The 22047-nt window shown below is 44.9% G+C and overlaps 1 protein-coding gene across 1 annotated transcript; it reads right to left on the reverse strand.

Moving 5' to 3' along the window:
• Nucleotides 1-2233: 2233 nt before the first annotated feature.
• DEFB136 (defensin beta 136) lies at nucleotides 2234-2931 on the reverse strand. Its single transcript, XM_059699505.1, has 2 exons — nucleotides 2877-2931; nucleotides 2234-2409 (listed from the first exon to the last, which is right to left on the reverse strand). Exons 1-2 carry the CDS (start codon nucleotides 2929-2931, stop codon nucleotides 2234-2236), a joined length of 231 nt encoding a protein of 76 aa, XP_059555488.1.
• Nucleotides 2932-22047: the final 19116 nt, after the last annotated feature.

A 22047-nucleotide genomic window follows, 5' to 3' on the forward strand; every position in this document is an offset into this window, starting at 1 on the left:
TTCAATCCATAGACCAATGCTCTATCCACTGAGTGAAACCAACTAGAGCCTCTTTCTTCCTTCCTTCCTTCCTTCCTTCCTTTCTTTCTTTCTTTCTTTCTTTCTTTCTTTCTTTCTTTCTTTCTTTCTTTCTTTCTTTCTTTCTTTCTTTCTTTCTTTCTTTCTTTCTTTCTGTCTTTCTTCTTTCCTTCCTTCCTTCCTTCCTTCCTTCCTTCCTTCCTTCCTTCCTTCCTTCCTTCCTTCCTTCCTTCCTTCCTTCCTTCTCTCTCTCTCTCTCTCTCTCTCTCTCTCTCTCTCTCTCTCTCTCTCTCTCTTCTTTTTCTTTTCTTCTTCTTCTTCTTTTTCTTCTTCTTCTCCTTCTTCTTCTTCTTCTTCTTCTTCTTCTTCTTCTTCTTCTTCTTCTTCTTCTTCTTCTTCTTCTTCTTCTTCTTCTTCTTCTTCTTCTTCTTCTTCTTCTTCCTTCTTCTTCTTTTGCTGGAATGTTGAGGATTGGCAGTAAGGAGGGGGCTGAGCAGGTAGATCTTCCCGGAGAATGGAGGTGCTTCCTTCAGGCACATTGTTGGAGAAGAAAAACCCCAAACTCAGCTACTGGGTTTTTTTCTGAGAAGATAATGACCAGGGTCTTGATGAAGATCTGTGATCTCTGCCTCTGGTTGAGGACACTGTAGGGCTGGTGAGGAAGTGAGGTAGGAACAATGCTAACAATGCTGCAGACCCTGAGACATTTTGTTTTATATGGTTCTGTGTGGGCCATTGCTACCCCTGCAGCAGTCAGGCAACACTGGGCTTGGATCATCAGAGTCCCTAAGCAGAGTCTCAAAAGCAACTTAGCCACCAGGAGCATTATAGCTTTAAGCCAGGGGAAGAGTTTTGAGGGCCTTGGTGTTTCATGGATCTACTGAATTCTTGACTCCTCATTGGACTGCAATGTACAATCACTACAAACTACAACCATTATTTCCAGCTGGATTCCTATACTTCATAGTTGAGAGGGGGTTTAGCTCAACAGTGAAGACACTGGATCAAGATTATCTGGGTTCGCCCTAATTGGTTTGGCTCAGTGGATAGAGCATTGGCCTGCGGACTGAAAGGTCCCAGGTTCGATTCCGGTCAAGGGCATGTACCTTGGTTGTGGGCACATCCCCAGTTGAGGGGGGCGCGTGTAGTGTGCAGGAGGCAACTGATCGATGTTTCTCTCTTATCGATGTTTCTAACTCTCTATCCCTCTCCCTTCCTCTCTGTAAAAAATCAATAAAATATATTAAAAAAAGGTTATCTGGGTATATGGCCCTGGATGGTGTTGCTAAATGGTTAGAGTGTCCGCCCACCCACCGAAGGGTTGCAGGTTTGATCCCTGGCCCGGGGTCTGGGCATGTGCAAGAGGCAACCAATCGATGTGTTTCTCTCATGTGGATGTTTCTCTTTCTCTCATTCTCTCCCCCAACCTTCCTCCCTCCCATTCTCTGTCTAAAAAACAAACAAACAAACAAAAAACAATAGAAAAAATATCCTTGGATGAAGACTTTAAAAAAGAAAGATTATCTGGGTTCAAACCCAGCGCTAACTAACTCTTACTACTCTGTGACCTTGGAAAGTTTCTTCATCTGTAAAATGGGAGAAATAATAGATTTTGTTGTGAAAATGAAGTGATTCAATTAAAATGTAACTGCCACATAATAAGCTATTGCTATTAGGCTCACCTGGTGTTATATTCTTAGGCCTGTCATCATATATGTATTAATCAATTGAATTTGAACTTGAAATAGGAATTAGTAATGGAGATGGGCCGGCAGAGAAAAGAATAGGAGATGCCTTTCATCGTAGAGCCTGCCCCTTTACAAAACTGCTTCTGAGCCCTGGCTGGTTTGGCTCAGTGGATAGAACATCAGCCTGTGGACTGAAAGGTCCCAGGTTCGATTCCGGTCAAGGGCACATGACCAGGTTGCGGGCTTGATCCCCATTAGGGATGTGCAGGAGACAGTTGATCAATGATTCTCTCTCATCACTGATGTTTCTATCTCTCTCTCCCTCTCCCTTCCTCTCTGAAATCAATAAAAATATATTTTAAAAAAACAAACAAAAAAACCCTGCTTCTGAAATTTTGCCAGTAAATTGATCAGAGTCTGAGCCTGTTTGGCTACCCATGCCTTATTAAAGATGCTCACACACAGATAGCAGACGTTGGCCTTTTAGCCATTCACATATCCTTTTAATTGGACTCAGAAAGCAAGAGTCAGTTCTCAAAGGCCTGGGGGGGTTTGAGATTTAGATTCAGTTCTTTGCAACAAGAAAATACGCTGAAACAATACGTCATCCATTTCCATCCTGGTTTACAGCCAAAGAAACATTTGCCACCAACGACCGTGCAGGAACGAACTTCTACTCCATTATTTCCAATCAAACCATTCCCTGAAGGACAAAAAAACAAACAAACAAACAAAAAACACGAAAAAGAAAAGTCAGGCTTCAAGAGGTTGGGTGAAATCCTAGGCCTGTCTTCTCTTCCTGGTGGATGCTGTATTATTTTGTGATTAACTTTCGGGACCCTGTCCTCTCATCTCCTACTTCATTACAGTGAGGGCCTCCTAGTCTGAGGCTTATTAGGGGAAGGTGAGGGGAAAGAGGAATTTGGATGGCTGAACGGTGATATGCATGGGATGAAATGGGCTCCCCGCTCAAGCTCTGGTAGACCTTCAGGATGTAGTCACAGAGGAAAAGGGCAGGGACCAAAGACCACTAACCCAACCCCATCCCCAGCCTGAGGGTCCATCTGATATTGGTGTCCCCCTGCTGGGCTTATAGCCACAGGGGTTTTCAGTACCACAGTCCCTGAAAGAATCCCACTTTCACAGTCAGACCTGTACCCACAGTCTTACCTGAAGGCAATGAGATCACCAGGAGGAAGAGCAACCCAGAGAGATGGAGCCTCATTGCTGAGGAGGACACAGAGCTGGCACCTCCTGGGGGCGGCTGCCTGGGAGGCTCCTTTATAGAAATGGGCTAGCCTGGGTGGGGCTGGCCTCATTCTACCTGGAAGAGCACCCAGGCAGACAGGCTTACTCAGGGTTAGAGGACAGAGTCTGTGGGCCATTCCATGCTACGTTCTCTTCTACAAATCGTGGGACACAGGACACAGTCAAGGCAGAACAGGAGCAGAGACCAGGGGCTGTCTCCTGCCCAGGCCCTAACACTTTCCCCGTGACTTCAAATGGATACTGAAGGGAACAGGGCAGGGAAAGTGTCAACTTTGTCTCTCCTTTCCTTCTGAGTTCCACTGACAACACAGGGGCCCGGAGCAGTGACCTTATGAAACACAGGCTTCATTTAGGGCCACAAAGGATGTGAGCAAGAACTTGAAGTGTTGCGAGAAACAAAGGAGCTCAAGGTGTCAACCACTGGCCTGACCAGGATTTAGGTAGATGCTCAGGCATAGCGGAGAAAGACAGTCTTCTCTGTGGGGGACGGATTTGGTCACAGGGCTGGACGCACATGCTACAGGAACGCATTCCCTAGAAAACTCCACCAACGGGCTGCATTTTTCCTTCCCTTCCCTTCCCTTCCCTTCCCTTCCCTTCCCTTCCCTTCCCTTCCCTTCCCTTCCCTTCCCTTCCCTTCCCTTCCCTTCCCTTCCCTTCCCTTCCCTTCCCTTCCCTTCCCTTCCCTTTCCTTTCCTTTCCTTTCCTTTCCTTTCCTTTCCTTTCCTTTCCTTTCCTCTTCTTTTGTTTTGTTAATTCTCACCTGAGGATATTTTTCCATTGATTTTTAGAGAAAGTGGAAGGGAGAGGGGAGAGACAGAGAGAGAGAAACATCAATGTGAGAGAGACATATCAATTGGTTGCCTCCTGAACTCCCACTGGGGATCGAGCCTGCAGCCCAGATATGCATCCCTGACCAGAATCGAACTCAGTACCCTTCACTCCTCGGACCGACATTCCATCCACTGAGCCAAACTGGCTAAGGCCAGGCTGTATTTTTCAAATGGCTGGTTTGAAAAGGTGGCTAGAATCTGGGAACTTGGAGAGTTCTGGGACAAGTTGTCTTTTTGGAGTGAGTGGGTTGGAACCCTCTTGGTATCTCACAGGAAGAGCCAGTTCAGTGCTATGTTCAAGGTCAGATGCCCTGTGTCAGGAGTGAAGCAGGATAGTGCTTCCCCGGAGCTATAGGGATGCAGCTCTGGGGAAGGGTCAGTAGGTCTGTCCCCGCTAAAGTGGTGGAGAGGGACCGAGAGTTGAGAAGACACTAACATTGGTTTTATTCTTGCGCCTGGAGGCAGGCTTGTCTCTTACCATGGGTCAAGGGGCCCATGGCCGTAGAATTTGGAGTCTGTGCAGGGGCAGTAGAGCATGGTTTTATTGGTTACACTCTGTTTTGCAGTCACAGGCCCTTGGGTAGATTATTTAGCATCCCTGAACTTCTTCAGCTTCCTCTTCTCAGAACGTGCACGGTCAGAGGGTTTTTTAAAGGATGAAATGAGATAAAACTTGCAAAATGCATTGAACTCATCCTGGTATAGATTAATTCCTCCTTCTCCACCTCCTTCATAATTATTATTAAATTCCATCAGTATAGCTGTGTTGCTTTCCCTTTTTTTTTTTAAAAAGTAGTTTTTATTGATTACAGAGAAAAAGGGAGAGGGAGGGAGAGATAGAAACATCAAGGATGAGAAGAACCATTGATCGTCTGCCTCCTGCATGCCCCCCAATAGGGATCAACCCTGCAACTCAGGCATGCACCTTGACTGGGAATCGAACCATGACCTCTTGGTTCATAGGTTGACGCTCAACCGTTGAGCCACCACAGCCAGGCTGTTGCTTTCTTTTTTTCAGAACCTCTCTAAGAGACTTCTTAGTGAATGTCAAACATCACTGGGAGAGTTTAATTCGGAGTTCCCACAATGGGTATAGAGCTGAGAGCCCTGCTATGGGGAGAGAGGGTGGAGTAACAGACTAGATTTACAGTGGTTCTCAACCTGTGGGTCGCGACCCCTTTGGGGGTCGAATGACCCTTTCACAGGGGTCGCCTAAATACATCCTGCATATCAGATATTTACATTGCGATTCATAACAGTAGCAAAATTACAGTTATGAAGTAGCAACGAAAATAATTTTATGATTGGGGGTCACCACAACATGAGGAACTGTATTAAAGGGTTGCGGCATTAGGAAGGTTGAGAACCACTGGACTAGAAGTAGGTAGACCGGTTCTAAATCAGGGCTGAGGATTCCCTTGCATGACTCCATGGAAGGCTTCCAGGACCCCCTGCACTGGGCATGTGATTCCACCCCCTAGAGCGCAAGCCCTATCCTGACCATCTGCCACCAAGGACATAGCACAGGCTCAGTGGTACCACCTCATTCTTTAGAGATGGAGAAAACAAGGCTCAGGTTGATGAATGGGCTGCACAAAGGAAAGAAGCTCTGGCTATGCTGCCATCAAATATTCAGTTCTTTTGATTCTTGATCTGGAACGCTGTTCTCCATATATTTTAAATTGTTCAAGCGTGCATTCAGGAACATGGGAGTTATGAACCCCACATTTTCCAAATATTTCTGAGCCCCTCCTGTACACAATTCTAAAAATCAGATCTAAAATGCATGTCGAGACAGTATGTGTTCAGGATGGACCCTTTCCTTTCTGCCCACGCATGTCCTGATTAAATCACCATTCCAACCTTTGGGCAGGAACTCCTCCAGTTGTGCTGAGTGTCCCTGTTTCTTGCCTGAGGTCTTCTTGGGCAAAACTGCCAGAGAGCACAATGGCTTCTTTCTCTTCCTTTGGTGGTGCTCTGTTGGTGTTTTCTTCCTTTATCTTTGTTTCCTAGCATTCTCAGCTCTTTATTATGTCAACTGTGGAGGTTCAGGCCAAGTCACCCCAAGATGTGCTTTGCAGACTGTTTTGAGCTAAATGTGACTTCAGCCATGGGCTCAAAAGAAACTTCTGCCCCTCCCTTAAGTACCTAGAGAAAGAACTTGAATCAGGGGCCTTGACCATAATAAAAGATTATCAGAGATAACTTCTTTTGACCTACCTATAGGACAGGGCAAAGAAAATGTTCTTAATATCTCAGAGTGACTTTAAAAAGATATGTTTTTTTAATTGATTTTTAGAGAGAGAAGAAGGGAGAGGAGAGAGAGAAACATCAGTTGGCTGTCTCCTGCATGCCCTTTACTGGGGATTGAGCTAGCAACCTGGGCATGTGCCCTGACTGGGAATCGAACCAGGGACCTTTTGGTGCATGGGACGGCACTCTACCAACTGAGCCACACCAGGATGCAATGACCTTTTGAAAACCCCAGGTATATTACTTCATTCCTAGCTCAGATGTCTTACACCTCCATCTTTTCTTTCTTTCTTTCTTTCTTTCTTTCTTTCTTTCTTTCTTTCTTTCTTTCTTTCTTTCTTTCTTTCTTTCTTTCTTTCTTTCTTTCTTTCTTTCTTTCTTTCTTTCTTTTGTTCTTTTTCTTTAAAAAATATATTGATTTGAGAAATTAGAGAGAAAGAGAGAGAAAGTGAGAGAGAGGAACACTGATTTATTGTTCCAATTATTTATGCATTCATTGGTTGATTCTTATATGTGTCCTGACTGGGGATCAAACCTGCAACCTTGGGGTATCACTTTAATCAACTGAGTTACCCGGTGCAATGTAAGAAACGTCCAAACCTGTAAGAATTTTTATGAGTTTATTTGAGCCAAACTGATGACAACTGCTGGAAAAGAGTAAAAAGGAGTGGAAACTGGCTTGACCTTTTTTGTATAATCCTATAAATAAAAAGAATTATGAGGCGAGAGGGCTAGGAAAAGAACAGGGTAGACTTTGGCAAGCTGGCACTTCCCTAATGCACTGTGGTTCTTTAATACTGGTAAGACTTGCAGAACTTGGGCCCCTCTGCCAATTTCTTCTCTTTCCAACACCCGTCTAGACTCCTCTTCTCAGATGGGATAACTACAAATCTGGTTATGCTCCCAGACACAGTTTTTATCTTTGGAAAACTTTCAAATAAGGGTAAGGTATGGGTGCTCAAGAAATAGCTTTCCCAGGTGTGTCTTCTGGGAGTGCTGCTTTGCCAACGTTCCCCAAGAGATTCTGTCCCTCTTTCAACAGCAGAATATTTATGCTGTTACAACCTTAACTGTTCTTTTTGTGTGATGTATAACCTGCTGTACACCTGCCTTCATGGACAATGCTCAGTATATTCAGGGTATAATGAACACTTTATCCAAAATAGTGTTGGGAAGAGATTCTGCTTCCCATAATACAGTGAAAATTCCTGGGACCTGTCCCCCATCTCATTAATCCCAGGAGACACCAACGGGCACACAGAACTTCCACCCCTTAACTTCCCTGGCTCATCTCTGGAGTTTAGGGAACCTGGGAGTGGAGAATCCTGAGGTTCTGACCAGGACCCCAAGGTTTCACAACAGAAGAGAGGATCATAAGGTTTAAAGAGGGCTCATGCATGTGTCTAGGCCAGTCTCCTCCTGTAGGATCTTTGTCCCCTCATTCAGCTCGTCTCTAGAGAATCCTTGGAGTCAGCCAGGGAGGCCTGGAACACACTCCCAAGGCCCAGCTTCATTCGAATCCATCCCCTTAGCTGGAAGCACACACGTCAAAAGGAAGATCAGCGTCAATACAAGGAGATAGACACTCATGTCTGATGAAGGGATCCCAGAGTTAGAATGCCCGTAGGAGAAAGGGAGACCCCCTTCTTCAACCTGGGGTGGATGGTTGAAGTATGGCCCCATTCTGCCGTGTAGAACTGATGGGAGAACCCATGGAAGCTAGAAGGTGAGAGTATATTGCTGCCTGCTCCTTAGCAACTGGGGCATTGCAGACCAGAGGGATGAAGGGCTGAGCACAACTATCTGATTACTGGCAAAAGCTGACTTAAATCCTGGGTTTCCTAGGACATGGTCCAGAACCGCCCTCCCCGCCACACTTTCACCGTGTTTCTCTAACTATATATTGGGGCAGGGCTTAGAGTGATGGTTAAGATTATAGTTCCAGTCACTCTGAGACCCTACAAGCTCTGAGAGTTTACCAAAACTCAAGCCCAAACCCAAGCAGGAAGAATCCAGCTGATTGATTATACATAACACGTACTTCAAAACCAGGAGAGTAAATCGCTCCCTGCACCTGGAGACGTTCAGAAAGGACAGTGAGATCTGGTTGTCCCCAGTGATCAAGAGACATATCTGCTTGGAGGAACTGTGTAATCAGGTGAATCGATTAATTATGTTTAGCAAGATTTGATTATTTGTGAGTCTGAGGACATTCTGTGAGGAGATACTGGCTTAGAGCTAGTCACTGGTCACGCACAAGGAAGACAGGCCTCAGTGCTTGCTTTTAAGGTTGGACGCCCTCATGCCATTGGGACCAGTGCCCAGAAGTCCCCAGGTCTAGTCTGCATTCTTTCTTAGTGTCTGCCAGATCATCTACACAACATCATTTTTTCCTTTGGGCATTTAAGTCTCTTTGCCCTCCTCAAATTTCTTAGCACAATTGTAGCAAATTGGGCTGTTCTTTACCTGAATTTCTGCAGAGAAAGGAGGTTTTGCAACACTGGCCATGAGTCTGACTCATGACAAATATTCAGCCTTATTTACAACTGTGAACAGATCAGCAATCCACCCTTCCCCTCTTCAGATTCATACTGTAAGAAGCGAGGCACAGATCCAATGTGGGAAGACATGCAAGGGCTGGGGTCACTGTGGGTGTGGAGGAAAAATCCAGCATGGGGTATGGAAATAGAGAGCTCTGGAGAGCAGAAGACGGGCACACCCAGTTCAGTTCAATGTGGCCAACATTTGTGGCACTCCATGCCAGGCTTTGTGCTGGCTTCAAGGATGTAGAGAATAGAGAAGATTCCTGCCCTCACAGTCAGATACTTCATTAATTTTAATATGATGAGGTAAGAGCTACAATAATTTTATGCACAGAATGCTACAGAAGCTTGGGGCACCAAATTGAGCTTTGGGGCAAGCAAGGAAGTGTTCCTGGAGGAAATGATGCCCTGGAGTAGAATCTTTAAGGCTAAGTAGGAGTTAGCCAGGAAGGACAGGAAAGGGGGTTTCAGGGAAATGCAATAAATCCACAGGATCTGGGCACAAAGGTGTAGAAGAGTCTGGTGTGTGCAGGTATGAACACAGATCTATGTATCACTAGAACTTGGGATGAGGCTGGAGAGGGAGGTAGAGCCATTACAAAGGGCCAGGAGTGAAATTTTCGCAACTGTAAACTGAAAGTGTTAAAGAGACACTGTCAAGTGGAGTGCAAGGAAGTGATAAGATCTGGTTTGCCTCTTGGATAGATTCATTGAGCGGTTCTGTGCAGGATAAATTTAAGGGGCAAGATTAGTGTTCAGGAAGTTAGAAGGCTTTTTCAACTGTTCAGTCAGCTCTTTAAGCAATGCCTTTGTTCACTTTCCCCTTTCACTTAAACATTGCTCAAGTGAGTGTCCACTATCTATAATAATAAAAGCATAATGTGCTAATTAGACCAGACAGTTGAACGACCTTCCAGATGTCATTCCAGATATCTTCCTGGACAAGGCCATGACGGTGGGGGGCTGAGGCAGAGGCAGTTAGGGGTGATCAGGCAGGCAGGCAGGCAGAGGTGGTTAAGGGTGATCAGGCAGTCAGGCGAGCAGTTAGGGGCATCAGGCAGGCAGGCAGAGTGGTAAGGGGAGATCAGGCAGGCAGGCAGAGGAGGTTAGGGGCAATGAGGCAGGCAGGCGAGTGGTTAGGGGTGATGAAGCTGGCAGGCAAGTGGTTAGGGGTGATGAGGCAGGGAGGTGAGTGGTTAGGAGCAATGAGACAGGCAGGCAGAGTGGTTAGGGGCTATCAGTCAGGCAGGCAGGCGAGTGGTCCTGTATTGCAGGAGGGATGTCTGACTGCCGGGATCGGGCCTAAACCAGCAGTCAGACATCCCCCAAGTGGTCCCGGATTACGAGAGGGTGCAGGCTGGGCTGAAGGACCTGCACCCTCTCCACCATGCACAAATTTTGTGCACCGGGTCTCTAGTAAAATTATTAATAAGAATGTGATATTGTAGGAGCAATACCTATGAAGAGGTTGAGAGGAGAGGTAATGTCAATTTCTGAAAGAAGAGTGGTTCTACTCTGGGGTACCAATTACATTTGTGCATTTACCATAACCTAGGGTTTATCTCTTGGTTTTCCACTCCCCCAAAGCATATCCATCTCCCAGGGTCACATAAACCAGGCTCCTAAGATTGATCTACACATGAAGAATCACAATTTATTAATTTATGATGAGAAACATTTATCATGTGGTAGGAACATTCTTATGTCAGCTGGGCCATAGCAAGGGTACTTTGCATGAGCCCTCCCACCTTGCTGGAGGATAGACACAGTTGGAGTATTTTATACTCACCATTTCCTTAATGAGGATTTGGCCAGAGGAGAATGTTTTTTATTGAAATGGGTTCAAAGTCCACACATCTTACATTGATTTTCCTTGGTTTGTATCTTAATACATGCTTCCCAAAGTGAAAATAATATTAATGTTGAGACTTATCTGCTGGATGGAATCCACTTCCGTACCTTATATGTTGTCATGCTTGAAGACGGGACGGCTCCTCACTGCGCTGAACCGTTTGTTGACAGAGGACGCTGTGGGAGGCAGATGGTGTCCCCCCAGGCTGAGCTGTGCAGATGCCGATGGTGTCACAGATAAAAGGTTTTACTATGTAGTGTTTTCAGCTACTCAATATGGTAGCCATTTCAACTTCCTTTTTAAGTCTCCTTCATATGAGAGGAATAAAACTCCTATCTTATGTAAGTCCCACTTATTTAGGGGTTTCTCATTATTTATATCACATCACATCCTAATTACCACCACAGGTAAATTGTATTCAATAGAAATCTGGTGAAGCTGCATGAACATTAGCAAAAGGAGCATTTAAGACAAGAAAAATAACTGTTTATGAGCAAAAAGACAAAAGAGGATTAGTACATAATGATAAGAAACAGGGACATATAACAAGATTCAGATTATCGAAATCTGATAATTTATACCAGTGGTTCCCAAACTTATTTGGCCTACCGCCCCCTTTCCAGAAAAAATATTACTCAGCGGCCCCTGGAAATTAATTTTTTAAAATTTTAATAGCCATTAAACAGAAAGATATATGCCCCCAAATGCACCTGTGGCCATCACCGCCCCCCTGGATCGCTGCAGCGCCCACCAGGGGGCGGTAGCGCCCACTTTGGGAATCACTGATTTATACCTATTTGTGTACTCTTTTTAAAAATTCTTCCCCCCCGTTTCATTCATTCATTCATTTAAATTCTTTTTTGTTGAAAGTATTACATATGTCTCCTTTTCCCCCCACTGACCTCTTCCCACTTGCTCCCTTTCCCCCAGCACATGCCCTCACCCTCCTACTGTCTGTGTTCATTGGTTATGCTTATATGCATGCATGCAAGTCCTCTGGTTGATCTCTTACGCCTCCTCCCAGCCTCCCCTGCCTTACCTCTGAGGGTTGACGGCCTGTTCGATGCTTCTCTATCTCTGGATCTATTTTTTTTCATCAGTCTATGTTGTTCATTATATTCCACAAATAAGTGAGACCATGTGATATTTATCTTTCTCTGACTGGCTTATTTCATTTAGCATAATGCTGTCCAGTTCCATCCATGCTGTTGCAAATGGTAAGAGTTCTTTTCTTTTTTATAGCAGTGTAGTATTCCATTGTGTAGATGTACTGCAGTGTTTTAATCCACTCATCTGCTAATGGGCACTTAGGCTGTTTCCAAATCTTAGCTATTGTAAATTGTGCTGCTATGAACATAGGGTGCATGTATTCTTTCTGATTGGTGTTTCTGATTTCTTGGAGTATATTCCTAGGAGTGGGATCACTGGGTCAAATGGAAGTTCCATTTTTAGTTTTTTGAGGAAACTCCGTACTGTTCTCCACAGTGGCTGCACCAGTCTGCATTCCCACCAGCAGTGCATAAGGGTTCCCTTTTCTCCACATCCTTTCTGGCACTTGTTGTTTGTGGATTTGTTGATGATAGCCATTCTGACAGGTGTGAGATGGTACCTCATTGTTGTTTTGATTTGCATCTTTTGGATGATTAGTGACTTTGAGCATGTTTTCATATACCTCTTGGCCTTCTGTACGTCCACTTTAGAAAAATATCTAATTAGGTCCTTTGCCCATTTTTTGATTGGATTATCTTCCTTTTGTTAAGTTGTAGAGTTCCCTATAAATTTTGAAGATTAAACCCTTATTGGATATAACATGGGCAAATATGTTCTCCCATGCAGTGGGCTCTCTTGTTATTTTGTTGATGGTTTCTTTTTGCTGTGCAGAAGCTTTTTATTTTGATGTAGTCCCATTTGTTTATTTTCTCCTTAGTTTCCATTGTCCTAGGAGATGTATCAAAAAACATTGCTATGAGATATGTCTGATAGTTTGCTGCCTATGGATTCCTCTGAGATTTTTATGGTTTTCTGTCTTACATTTAAGTCTTTTATCCATTTTGAATGTATGGTGTAAGTTGGTGTTTCATTTGTTTGCATATACCTGTCCAATTTTCCCAACACCATTTATTGAAGAGATTGACTTGACTCCATTGTACGCTCTTGCCTCCTTTGTCAAATATTAATTGAGCATAATGGCTTGGGTCAATTTCTGGGTTTTCTGTCCTGTTCCATTGGTCTATATGTCTGTTCTTGTGCCAGTACCAGGCAGTGTTGAGAACAGCTTTGTAGTATAGATTGATACCTGGTATTCTTATCCCTCCAACTCTGTTCTTCTTTCTCAGGATTGCTGCAGCTATTTGGGGTCGTTTTTTATTCCACGTAAATATTTGGAGAGTTTGTTCTAGGTCTGTGAAATACACCATTGGTATTTTAATGGGGATTGTCTTGAATCTTATTTGTTACTCTTGCATGACACTGCAAAGGCCATGAGAGTGCAGATATCTCTTCAGGATAGTAATTTCATCTGATCAAGTGTTTGAATCTGGCTGCCAATTTTCAGGAAATATGAGGACAGAGGTACAGGTTAAACTGTACCATGAGTGAGTATACAATCAGCAAAATTCAGGTTGTGGGTAATTTTGCAGATCAAGTGTCCCAAGTTCTTCAACAGATGAATTGTAGGAGAGCAGGAGGGAGAACAAATAGATAAAAAGAGACCAAAAAAACATATCCAATAAAAATAGGCAAGATGAAATGTTAGTTAGTAAGGATGCACAATTGGGAGATAAAAGTATAAGAAATTTAAGGACATGCTTCCAATACAAGTCAGGGTAGTGGTAACTTGGAGGAATTATGATTGTGATGGGGGTATATGGAAGGGTTTTTGGGGTGGCTGCATAGTTCTATTTCATGATCTGGGTGGTGTTTACTATGGGGTTAACCTTAGAATGATTTATGAAGCTCTACATTTATTTTGTGTGTGTGTTTTTGTATGTGTGTTATATATTTAATTTTATGTTTTAAGAGCACAAACATATACTTTATTTTTTCAAAGAGTTTCATTTTTGACTGTTCTTTCAGATGTCCACATTTTTTCTTTCTTTCTTTTTACTTTTCAATTGCACTTTACATTCAGTATTATTCTGTATTAGTTTCAGATGCACCGCATAGTGGTTAGACAATCATGTACCATACAGTGATCTCTCCTGATCCCATATATAATTATTATAATATTACTGAATATGTTTCCTATGCTGTAATTTACATCTCTGTGACTATTCTGTGTTATATATTTTACAAAAAAGTTATATATATATATATATATATGTAATATATATATATTATATATATATATATCTACACTAATAAAAGAGAAACATGGTAATTGGCGTACGACCGCTACCCTTTTCTCATTGGCTAATCAGCGAGATAAGCAAATTAACTGTCAGCCAAGATGGTGGTCGGCAGCCAGGCAGCTTGAAACTCTCATGAGGCTTGCTTGCCTCAGTGACGGAGGATCGTTGGAGGAAACCAACTTTCCCCGCCTGCGGCTGCAGGCCTCTGAGCGGGCAGTTTAAGAAACATTGTAACAAATACTGCTGGACTTCAGCCAGCAGATTTACAACATTGTAAGCAAAGGCCAGAAACCTACTTTCAGCCATGGAGGCCTAAGAGCTGGAGCCAAGCCTCAAGGTAAAGCTGGCCCAGAATAAAAAAAAAAAGAAAAAAAGGAGCTGTTGGGAACTTCAGTCACTCCCAGCCTGAAAACAGCCATCATCCCCTCACCCAGACTGGCCAGGCATCCCAGTGGGGACCCCCACCCTGATCCAGGACACCCTTCAGGGCAAACCAGCTGGCCCCACCCATGCACCAGGCCTCTACCCTATATAGTAAAAGGGTAATATGCCTCCCGGCACCGGGATCAGCGTGACAGGGGGCAGCGCCCAAACCCCCTGATCGCCCTGCGGCTCTGTGTGTGACAGGGGCCGGGGCCCCAACCCCCTGAGCAGCCCTGCTCTGTGCCTGATAGGGGGGAGCTCCCCAACACCCCCCCACGGGCCCTGCTCTGTGTGTGATGGGGTAGAGCCATAACCTCCCCATCGGCCCTGCCCTGAGTGTGAGAGTGGCCGCACCCCAACCCCCTGATCCGCCCTGCTCTGTGGGTGATAGAGGGCGGTGCCCCAACCCCCTGATGGGCCCTGCTCTGTGCATGACAGGGGGTGGCGCCGCAACCTCCCCATCGACCCTGACTTGAGTGTGACAGGGGATGGTGCCCCAACTCCCCAATCGGCCCTGCTCTGAGCCAGACCAGGGGCTGCACCTAGGGATTGGGCCTGCCCTCTGCCCCCCAGGAGCAGGCCTAAGCCAGCAGGTCGTTATCTCCCGAGGGGTCCCAGACTGCGAGAGGGCACAGGCCTGGCTGAGGGACCCCCCTCCCCCCCGAGTGCACAAATTTTTGTGCACTGGGCCTCTAGTATATATATATATATTTAAAGAAATTAATGACAAAGCAATGTACCATATTATAAGAAGGGCAAAATTAGACATAGATACAGAAACATACAGAGGGAAGGTGATGTGAAGAACATAGAGAGAGAACACCATCTTCAAGCTATGGAATGCCCGAGGCTACCAGAAGCTAGGAGAGAGACACATAACAAAATCTTCCCTCAAAGCCCTCAGAAGGACCACTTTTCAGTCACCTTGATTTCAGATACCTACTGGTAGTCTCTAGAACTGTGAGATAATACATTTCTGTTGTTTACGCCACCCAGTTTGTAGCATTTTATTATGGCAGACTTAGGAAACAAATACAGTATCCTAGAAAAATAAATTGGATTTGATTGCTATGATGTCATGTATATCTACCCTAATAAAAGAGAAAGATGCAAATTAACCATCACTCCATCACTCCACCACTCCACTACACCCACAAGCCATGCCCACCAGCCAATCAGGAGCGAGTATGCAAATTAACCCAACTAAGATGGTGGTAGCCATGGAGCTGGAGTGAGCAGGAGGCTTGGGTTGCCCCCAGCAATGGAGGAAGCCTAGCTTCCTGCCTGCCCTGGTCATCCCTGGGCTCTGTTCAAGGCTACAAAGTTTCAATTATAGAAGATAAATAAATCCCAGATACCAGCTTCCAGCCCGCCATAGCCTCCACTCAAGGAGGCACTGAAAAAAAAAATAAAGAAAAAAAGAAGAGGCTGGGAGCTTGGGTCGCTGTGGGGCATGGCCAGCCTGAAAACAGTTCTCAGCCCCTCACCCAGGCTGGCCACACCCCCATGGGGTGAGGGTCCCCGCTGGGGGCTTGGCCAGCCTGAAAATGGCCCTCAGCCCCTCACCCAGGCTGGCCAGGCACCCTAGCAGGAACCCCACCCCAGCGGGACACCCTTCAGGGCAAAATCAGCCGGCCCCACCCATGCACCAGGCTTCTATCCTATATAATAAAATGGTAATATGCAAATTGACCTTAACAACAGAACAACTGGGAATGACTGGTCACTATGACACACACTGACCACCAGGGGGCAGACACTCAACGCAGGAGCTGCCCATGGTGGTTAGTGTGCTCCCACAGGAGGAGCTCTGCTCAGCCACAAGCCAGGTTGATGGCTGCCAGCACAACGGTGGTGGTGGGAGCCTCTCCTCCCTCCTCAGCAGTGCTAAGGATGTCCAACTGCATTTAGGCCTGCTCCTCACTGGCAAGAAGACATCCCCCGAGGGCTTTCGGGCTGCCAGAGTGATGTCTGACTGCCAGTTTAGGCCCAATCCCCCAGGGAACAGGCCTAAGCCAGCAGGTGGACATCCCCCAAGGGGTCCCAGACTGCAAGAGGGAACAGGCTTGGCTGAGGTACCCCCTGCCCCCACACTGAGTGCACAAAATTTTGTTCACTGGGCCTCTACTATGATATAAGTGAGTCAAGGGAGGAAGCAAATATTAAATCAAGGAAAACACACAAATATAGTATTATTTAAAAAGATTTTTATTTATTTTTTAAAATATATCTTTTATTGATTTCAGAGAGGAAGGGAGAAGGAGAGAGAGATAGGATCATCAATGATGAGAGAGAATCATTGATCGGCTGCCTCTTGCATGCCCCCTACCAGGGATTGAGCTTGCAACTCGAACATGTGCCCTTGACAGAATTGAACCCGGAACGCTTCAGTCTCCAGGCTGACACTCTATCCACTGAGCCAAACAGGCTAGGGCTTTATTGGTTTTTAGGGAAAAAGGAATGGAATGAGAGAGAGGGAGAAAGAAACATTGATTGGCTGCCTCCTGCACGCCTTCTATAGGCAACTGAGCTTGCAATGTGGGCATGTGCCCTGACCGGGAATTGAACTTGCAACCTTTTGGTGCACCGATGACACCCAACCAACTGAGCCACACCAGCCAGGGCATGAATATAGAATTTTAATACGTTATATGCTAACAATGAAAAGTATTCCATGAGAGAAATGAACAAGGGAGAATATAATTTGGGTGGAAAGTGTTCAAGAAAATTTATGCTACAGAAGAGACTGAAACCATCTCTTTAATGAATAAATGTTAAGTGAAGACTTGGGGTGGGTGGGTGATGCAGATTTCCCGGATGTGTGAATACCATGTGTGTAAGCTTTGGGCATGTTTGAGAAAAATAAAGTCAAGTAGCATAGAATACAGTGAGGGAATGGATGTATGAGAGGAGTTGGGCTGGGAGAGGCAATCAGGTGTCAGATAAGCCTGGGTCTTGTTACTGACATAAGCAGTTTTCTACATTAGCCCAGTAGGAAGCCAGTGAAAAGTTTTATAAAGGGCAAATGCATGATCCAATTTTATTTTATAAAGCTCATTTTGGTTACTGCATAAAGGATGAATGTTAAATATTTAAAAACTAGTAGCCTGGTGCATGAAATTCGTGCACATTAAAAGGGAATTAATTGCCCTAACCGGTTTGGCCCAGTGGATAGAGCATCGGCCTGTGGACTCAAGGGTCCCAGGTTCAATTCTGGTCAAGGGCATGTACCTTGGTTGCGGGCACATCCACAGTGGGTAGTGTGCAGGAGGCAGCTGATCGATGTTTCTCTCTCATTGATGTTTTTAACTCTCTATCCCTCTCCCTTCCTCTCTGTAAAAAATCAATAAAATATATATTTTTTAAAAAAGGGAATTAATTAGCAGCGATATTTTAATATTGCTATTTGCCCTTTCTCTATAATAAAAGTGTGAGAGATGAAAGGAAATTAGTAAAATGTATATGAAAATCATATATAAATTTATTAATAAATAAACAGTAACAAAAGGATATAACAACAACAGAGGCATGATATAAAAACGACAAAAACATGATATGAAAACAGCAAAAACATGATATGAAAACAACAGTGATGCAAACAACGACTAATAAAGTGATTAAACTTATTCTAATATCTCCCTGTATACCACATTAAGACTGAAAACACTTTCAGAGTGCTTGACTAATTTCCCTTGTGATGAAGTACTTAGAACTTTAACTGTAACATCACATGCTCTTCAAACTCGAGAGAAAGCAACATATAACTGACCATGTGCAAAAATACATGGGTTCAGGTAGGAATATGCCTACTCTGTCTAGAGTTTGTCTTTGTGATTTATTAATAGTCATCACAAATGCTGGCATCGCGGGAAACCGTCGTCAAATCAATTTAAATGGGAGGCCAGTGTCAGATGGGGACAAATTAATTCTTGGAATCAAAACAGCCTCTCCCTCTGCAGATCCTGTTAATACTTCAGCTTTGATAATGTTAGGTCGTAATCTTTTGGTAATAAATCTGGTACCTTTACAAAGACCCCATTTACTATTGAGATTTCTCAATAGCATGATGATTGCACCCATTTTCAATTTTAATTTATGACACAGCATTTCCGAAGGAGTAATGCTATTAAGAAATTCGATGGGAAAGTTTTCCTTTTCAGCATCATCCGTGGAATCAATGGAATCATCACTCAAATATGTGTGAAAATCTCCATCGAGTATATCCAAATTTTCTTCATTTAATTTTTGAACATGCTCATTTTTTGGACAAAGAATTGCATGTTTAGATATATTTTTAATATTATCTATAGCAGTGGTTCTCAACCTTGGCTGCACATTAGAATCACCTGGAATCTTTTTAAAATCCTGATTCCTGGGCCTCATCCTCCAGAAATTGTTTCTTTGTTATGGGGTGGGGCCACAACATTAGTAACAAAGAAACAGAATTAAAACTTTATTGTGGGGAGACACTACAGTGTTTTGGACAAGTTCAAGCCTTGGACTGATGAGAGGGCACAGTCCTCTCATTGCCATATGCAAGTCCCAGCTTGGAGGGCAGGGCCCTCCCAGCACAATTATAGCCAACAGCTGTAGTTGTAAGCTTGAAGCTATGTTCCGAACATGTGGCCCCACGTGTCTGAGTGATGTAGGCTTGATAGAGTTCAGGTGCATGTAGTTGAGTAGGATTGAAACCCAGCAGAATGTTTTGTGAACATCTTGGTCATGCCCTTACTTTGCCTCATAGCATCTGCTATAAAATAAAGGCATGGCTGTGGACGTGGTTGCTGTCTCTCAGAGAAGCAGCGTCCCACCAAGACCCAACTTTCATTCTCTTGTCTGTCTTTTGTAAGCCTTTCAGCTGCTCCCACTCAGGTTCACCCCTGGCTTCCACGCTCCCAGGGTGGGTTCCTGCCTCAAACCCCACCCTTACAGGAAACAGCTCTGGGAAACAGCTTGGGGGAGGGCACAGCCATTGCCAAGACAACCCCTGCAGGACTGACTTCCTTCTGCTTGGTCGAGGCTGTTCTTCTGGATGTGATGAACACTACCCATGGTTTTTATATAAGTAGATGATATGGGAGGTCAGTTAGGAAGCCATTTAATTGGTGACAGATGGCGATGCCTTGAATTGCATGGTGAAAGTGGAGATGAAGAGATATGGATGGGGCTGAGCTATAGGTTGGAGGCAGAATTGGTAAGATTTAATGATCAATTCGGTGCAGGTGGAGTAGAGGAAAAGATCATGTCAGGATCATGTCTGGTATTGTTCTGGAAACAGTATGAGGCTGCTAAGAGATTGTGAAATGCTGCTTGCGTGTCCCATGGTGTGTGGAGCCCCAGCAGATGAATAGTGTTCAATCAGCAAAGGCTACTAGGAAGCAGTATCCTCAGAGGATTACCCTGAATTTCACTGGGACTCAGAGGTAGAAAAGTTTGATGAGAAGATGTGAAGTAGAAGAAATTGGCGTTCTGGAAGGCACAGTGGTATGAGCAGAGCTGGAGGCCAAGAAGGTTGGTTGGAGAAGAGGGAATCAGAGCCAGAGGGGATCAGAACACTGAGAGAATGAAGATCTGGTTGTTCCTAGTGCTCCAGCTTAGAGAGTGGTCCTCAGGACTACTTAGCACACTTGCACTCACTCGGTCATTTCCCTTTGGGGTCCTCCAAACTCATGTCTTCTATTCTTTTTCAACTTAGTGATTTGTGATTTTTTTTTTATTGAAGTTCTCTTATGAGTCTTCTCACATGTGTAATCCCAATCACATCACAGATTTCCTGAAGTTAGAAAACAAGACTCCACTAAAGTGATTAAATTATATAATTACATATGTTAATATATACATATATATTGAATGTGGTGAAAAACACATGGGACAGAGTGATGAAAAAATTGGTTCCTGTCCTAGCCCTTCCACCTCCAGTTAGAGTCCTATCTGTATAATCTCTAGTTTTATTATTTATTTATTTAAAAAATATATTTTATTGATTTCTGAGAGGAAGAGAGAGATAGAAACATCACTGAAGAGATAGAATCATTGATTGGCTGTTTCCTGCATGACCCTCACAGGAGATGGAGCCTGCAACCCGGGTATGTGCCCTGACCAGGAATCAAACCATGACCTCCTCAATGCTCAACTACTGAGCCATGCCTGCTGGGCCCATCTCTAGTTTTAGATGTCTTCTTCTGTTATATGTGTCTAACAGATCCTTATATGTACATTATAAAAGGACTTTAAGAAATGTTTTTATTGATTTCAGAGAAAGGAAGGGAGAGAGAGAGAGAGAGAGAGAGAGAGAGAGAGAGAGAGAGAGAGAGAGAAATGGAAACATCAATGATGAGAGAGAATCATCGACTGGCTGCCTCCTGCATGCTCCCTACTAGGGATTGAGCCTGAAACCTGGGCATGTGCTCTGACTGGGAATTGAACCATGATCTCCTGGTTCAGTGGTCGGCAAACTCATTAGTCAACAGAGCCAAATATCAACAGTACAATGATTGAAATTTCTTTTGAGAGCCAAATTTTTTAAACTTCAACTATATAGGTAGGTACATTGTTATTAACTTAATTAGGGTACTCCTAAGCTGGCCTTTGCTAAAAATGTCCTCAATCTGAGGGGTCGACCTCAGTGAACATACCCCCACTTCTTCTAATGCCACTTCTTCAAAATAGAATTGCTCAGGCCGAAAACCGACTTTTGCGCATGGGCCACGAAGTTTCAGCCGCACTGTACATGTGTGCCCGCACGTGGTATTTTGTGGAAGAGCCAGACTCAAGGGGCCAAAGAGCCGCATGTGGCTTGTGAGCCGCGGTTTGCCGACCACTGTCCTGGTTCATAGGTCAATGCTCAACCACTGAGCCACACCGGTCAGGCTAAAGGACTTTTTACAAGAGTTATTTTATTTGACCTCAACACAAGCTTTGGTGATGGGTGGCACTGAGGGTATACAACCAATTTCACAGGACAGAAAGCTGACATTTAGAGAGGTGAAGTCAGGTTCTCATAAAAAACCCTATCAAGCTGAGTCCAGATCAGAAGTCAGTTGTCTGACTCTGGGTTCTATAGTCTTTATACATATCAGATGGTTAAAATACTTTGTAAACTATCAAACTGTTGATGTTTAGTTCCCCAAAGCAAGAGTTCTGTCATAAATTCCTGTATATCTCACATTACTCAGCATATAACATACTAGAGGCCCGGTGCACAAAAATTTGTGCACTCGGGGGGGGGGGGGGAAGGGGGATCCCTCAGCCAGGCCTGTGCCCTCTCGCAGTCTGGGATCCCTCAGGAGATAACGACCTGCTGGCTTAGGCCTGCTCCTGGGTGGCAGAGGGCAGGCCCAATCCCTAGGTGCAGTCCCTGGTTGGGCTCAGAGCAGGGCCGATTGGGGAGTTGGGGCGCCGGCCCCTGTCACGCACAGAGCAGGGTCGATGGGGAGGTTGCGGTGCCACCCCCTACCATGCACAGAGCAGGGCCAATCTGGGGGTTGGGGCACTGCCCCCTGTCACGCACAGAGCAGGGCCCATCAAGGGGGTTGGGGCTCCGTACCCTGTCACGCACAGAGCAGGGCCCATCAGGGGGTTGGGGAGCTCCCCCCTGTCACTCACAGAGTAGGGCCGATAGGGGAGTGGGGCCCCGCCCCCTGTCACACACAGAGCAGGGCGGATCAGAGGGTTGGGGCGCTGCCTTCTATCACCCACAGAGCACGGCCGATCAGGGCATTGGGGCACCGCCACTGTCACACTCAGAGCAGGGCTGATGGGGAGGTTATGGCTCTACCCCATCACACACAGAGCGGGGCCCGTGGGGGGAGGGGGGGT

The sequence above is a fragment of the Myotis daubentonii genome, chromosome 5 (genome assembly GCF_963259705.1).
Source record: "Myotis daubentonii chromosome 5, mMyoDau2.1, whole genome shotgun sequence".
NCBI classification, from domain to species: Eukaryota; Metazoa; Chordata; class Mammalia; order Chiroptera; family Vespertilionidae; genus Myotis; species Myotis daubentonii.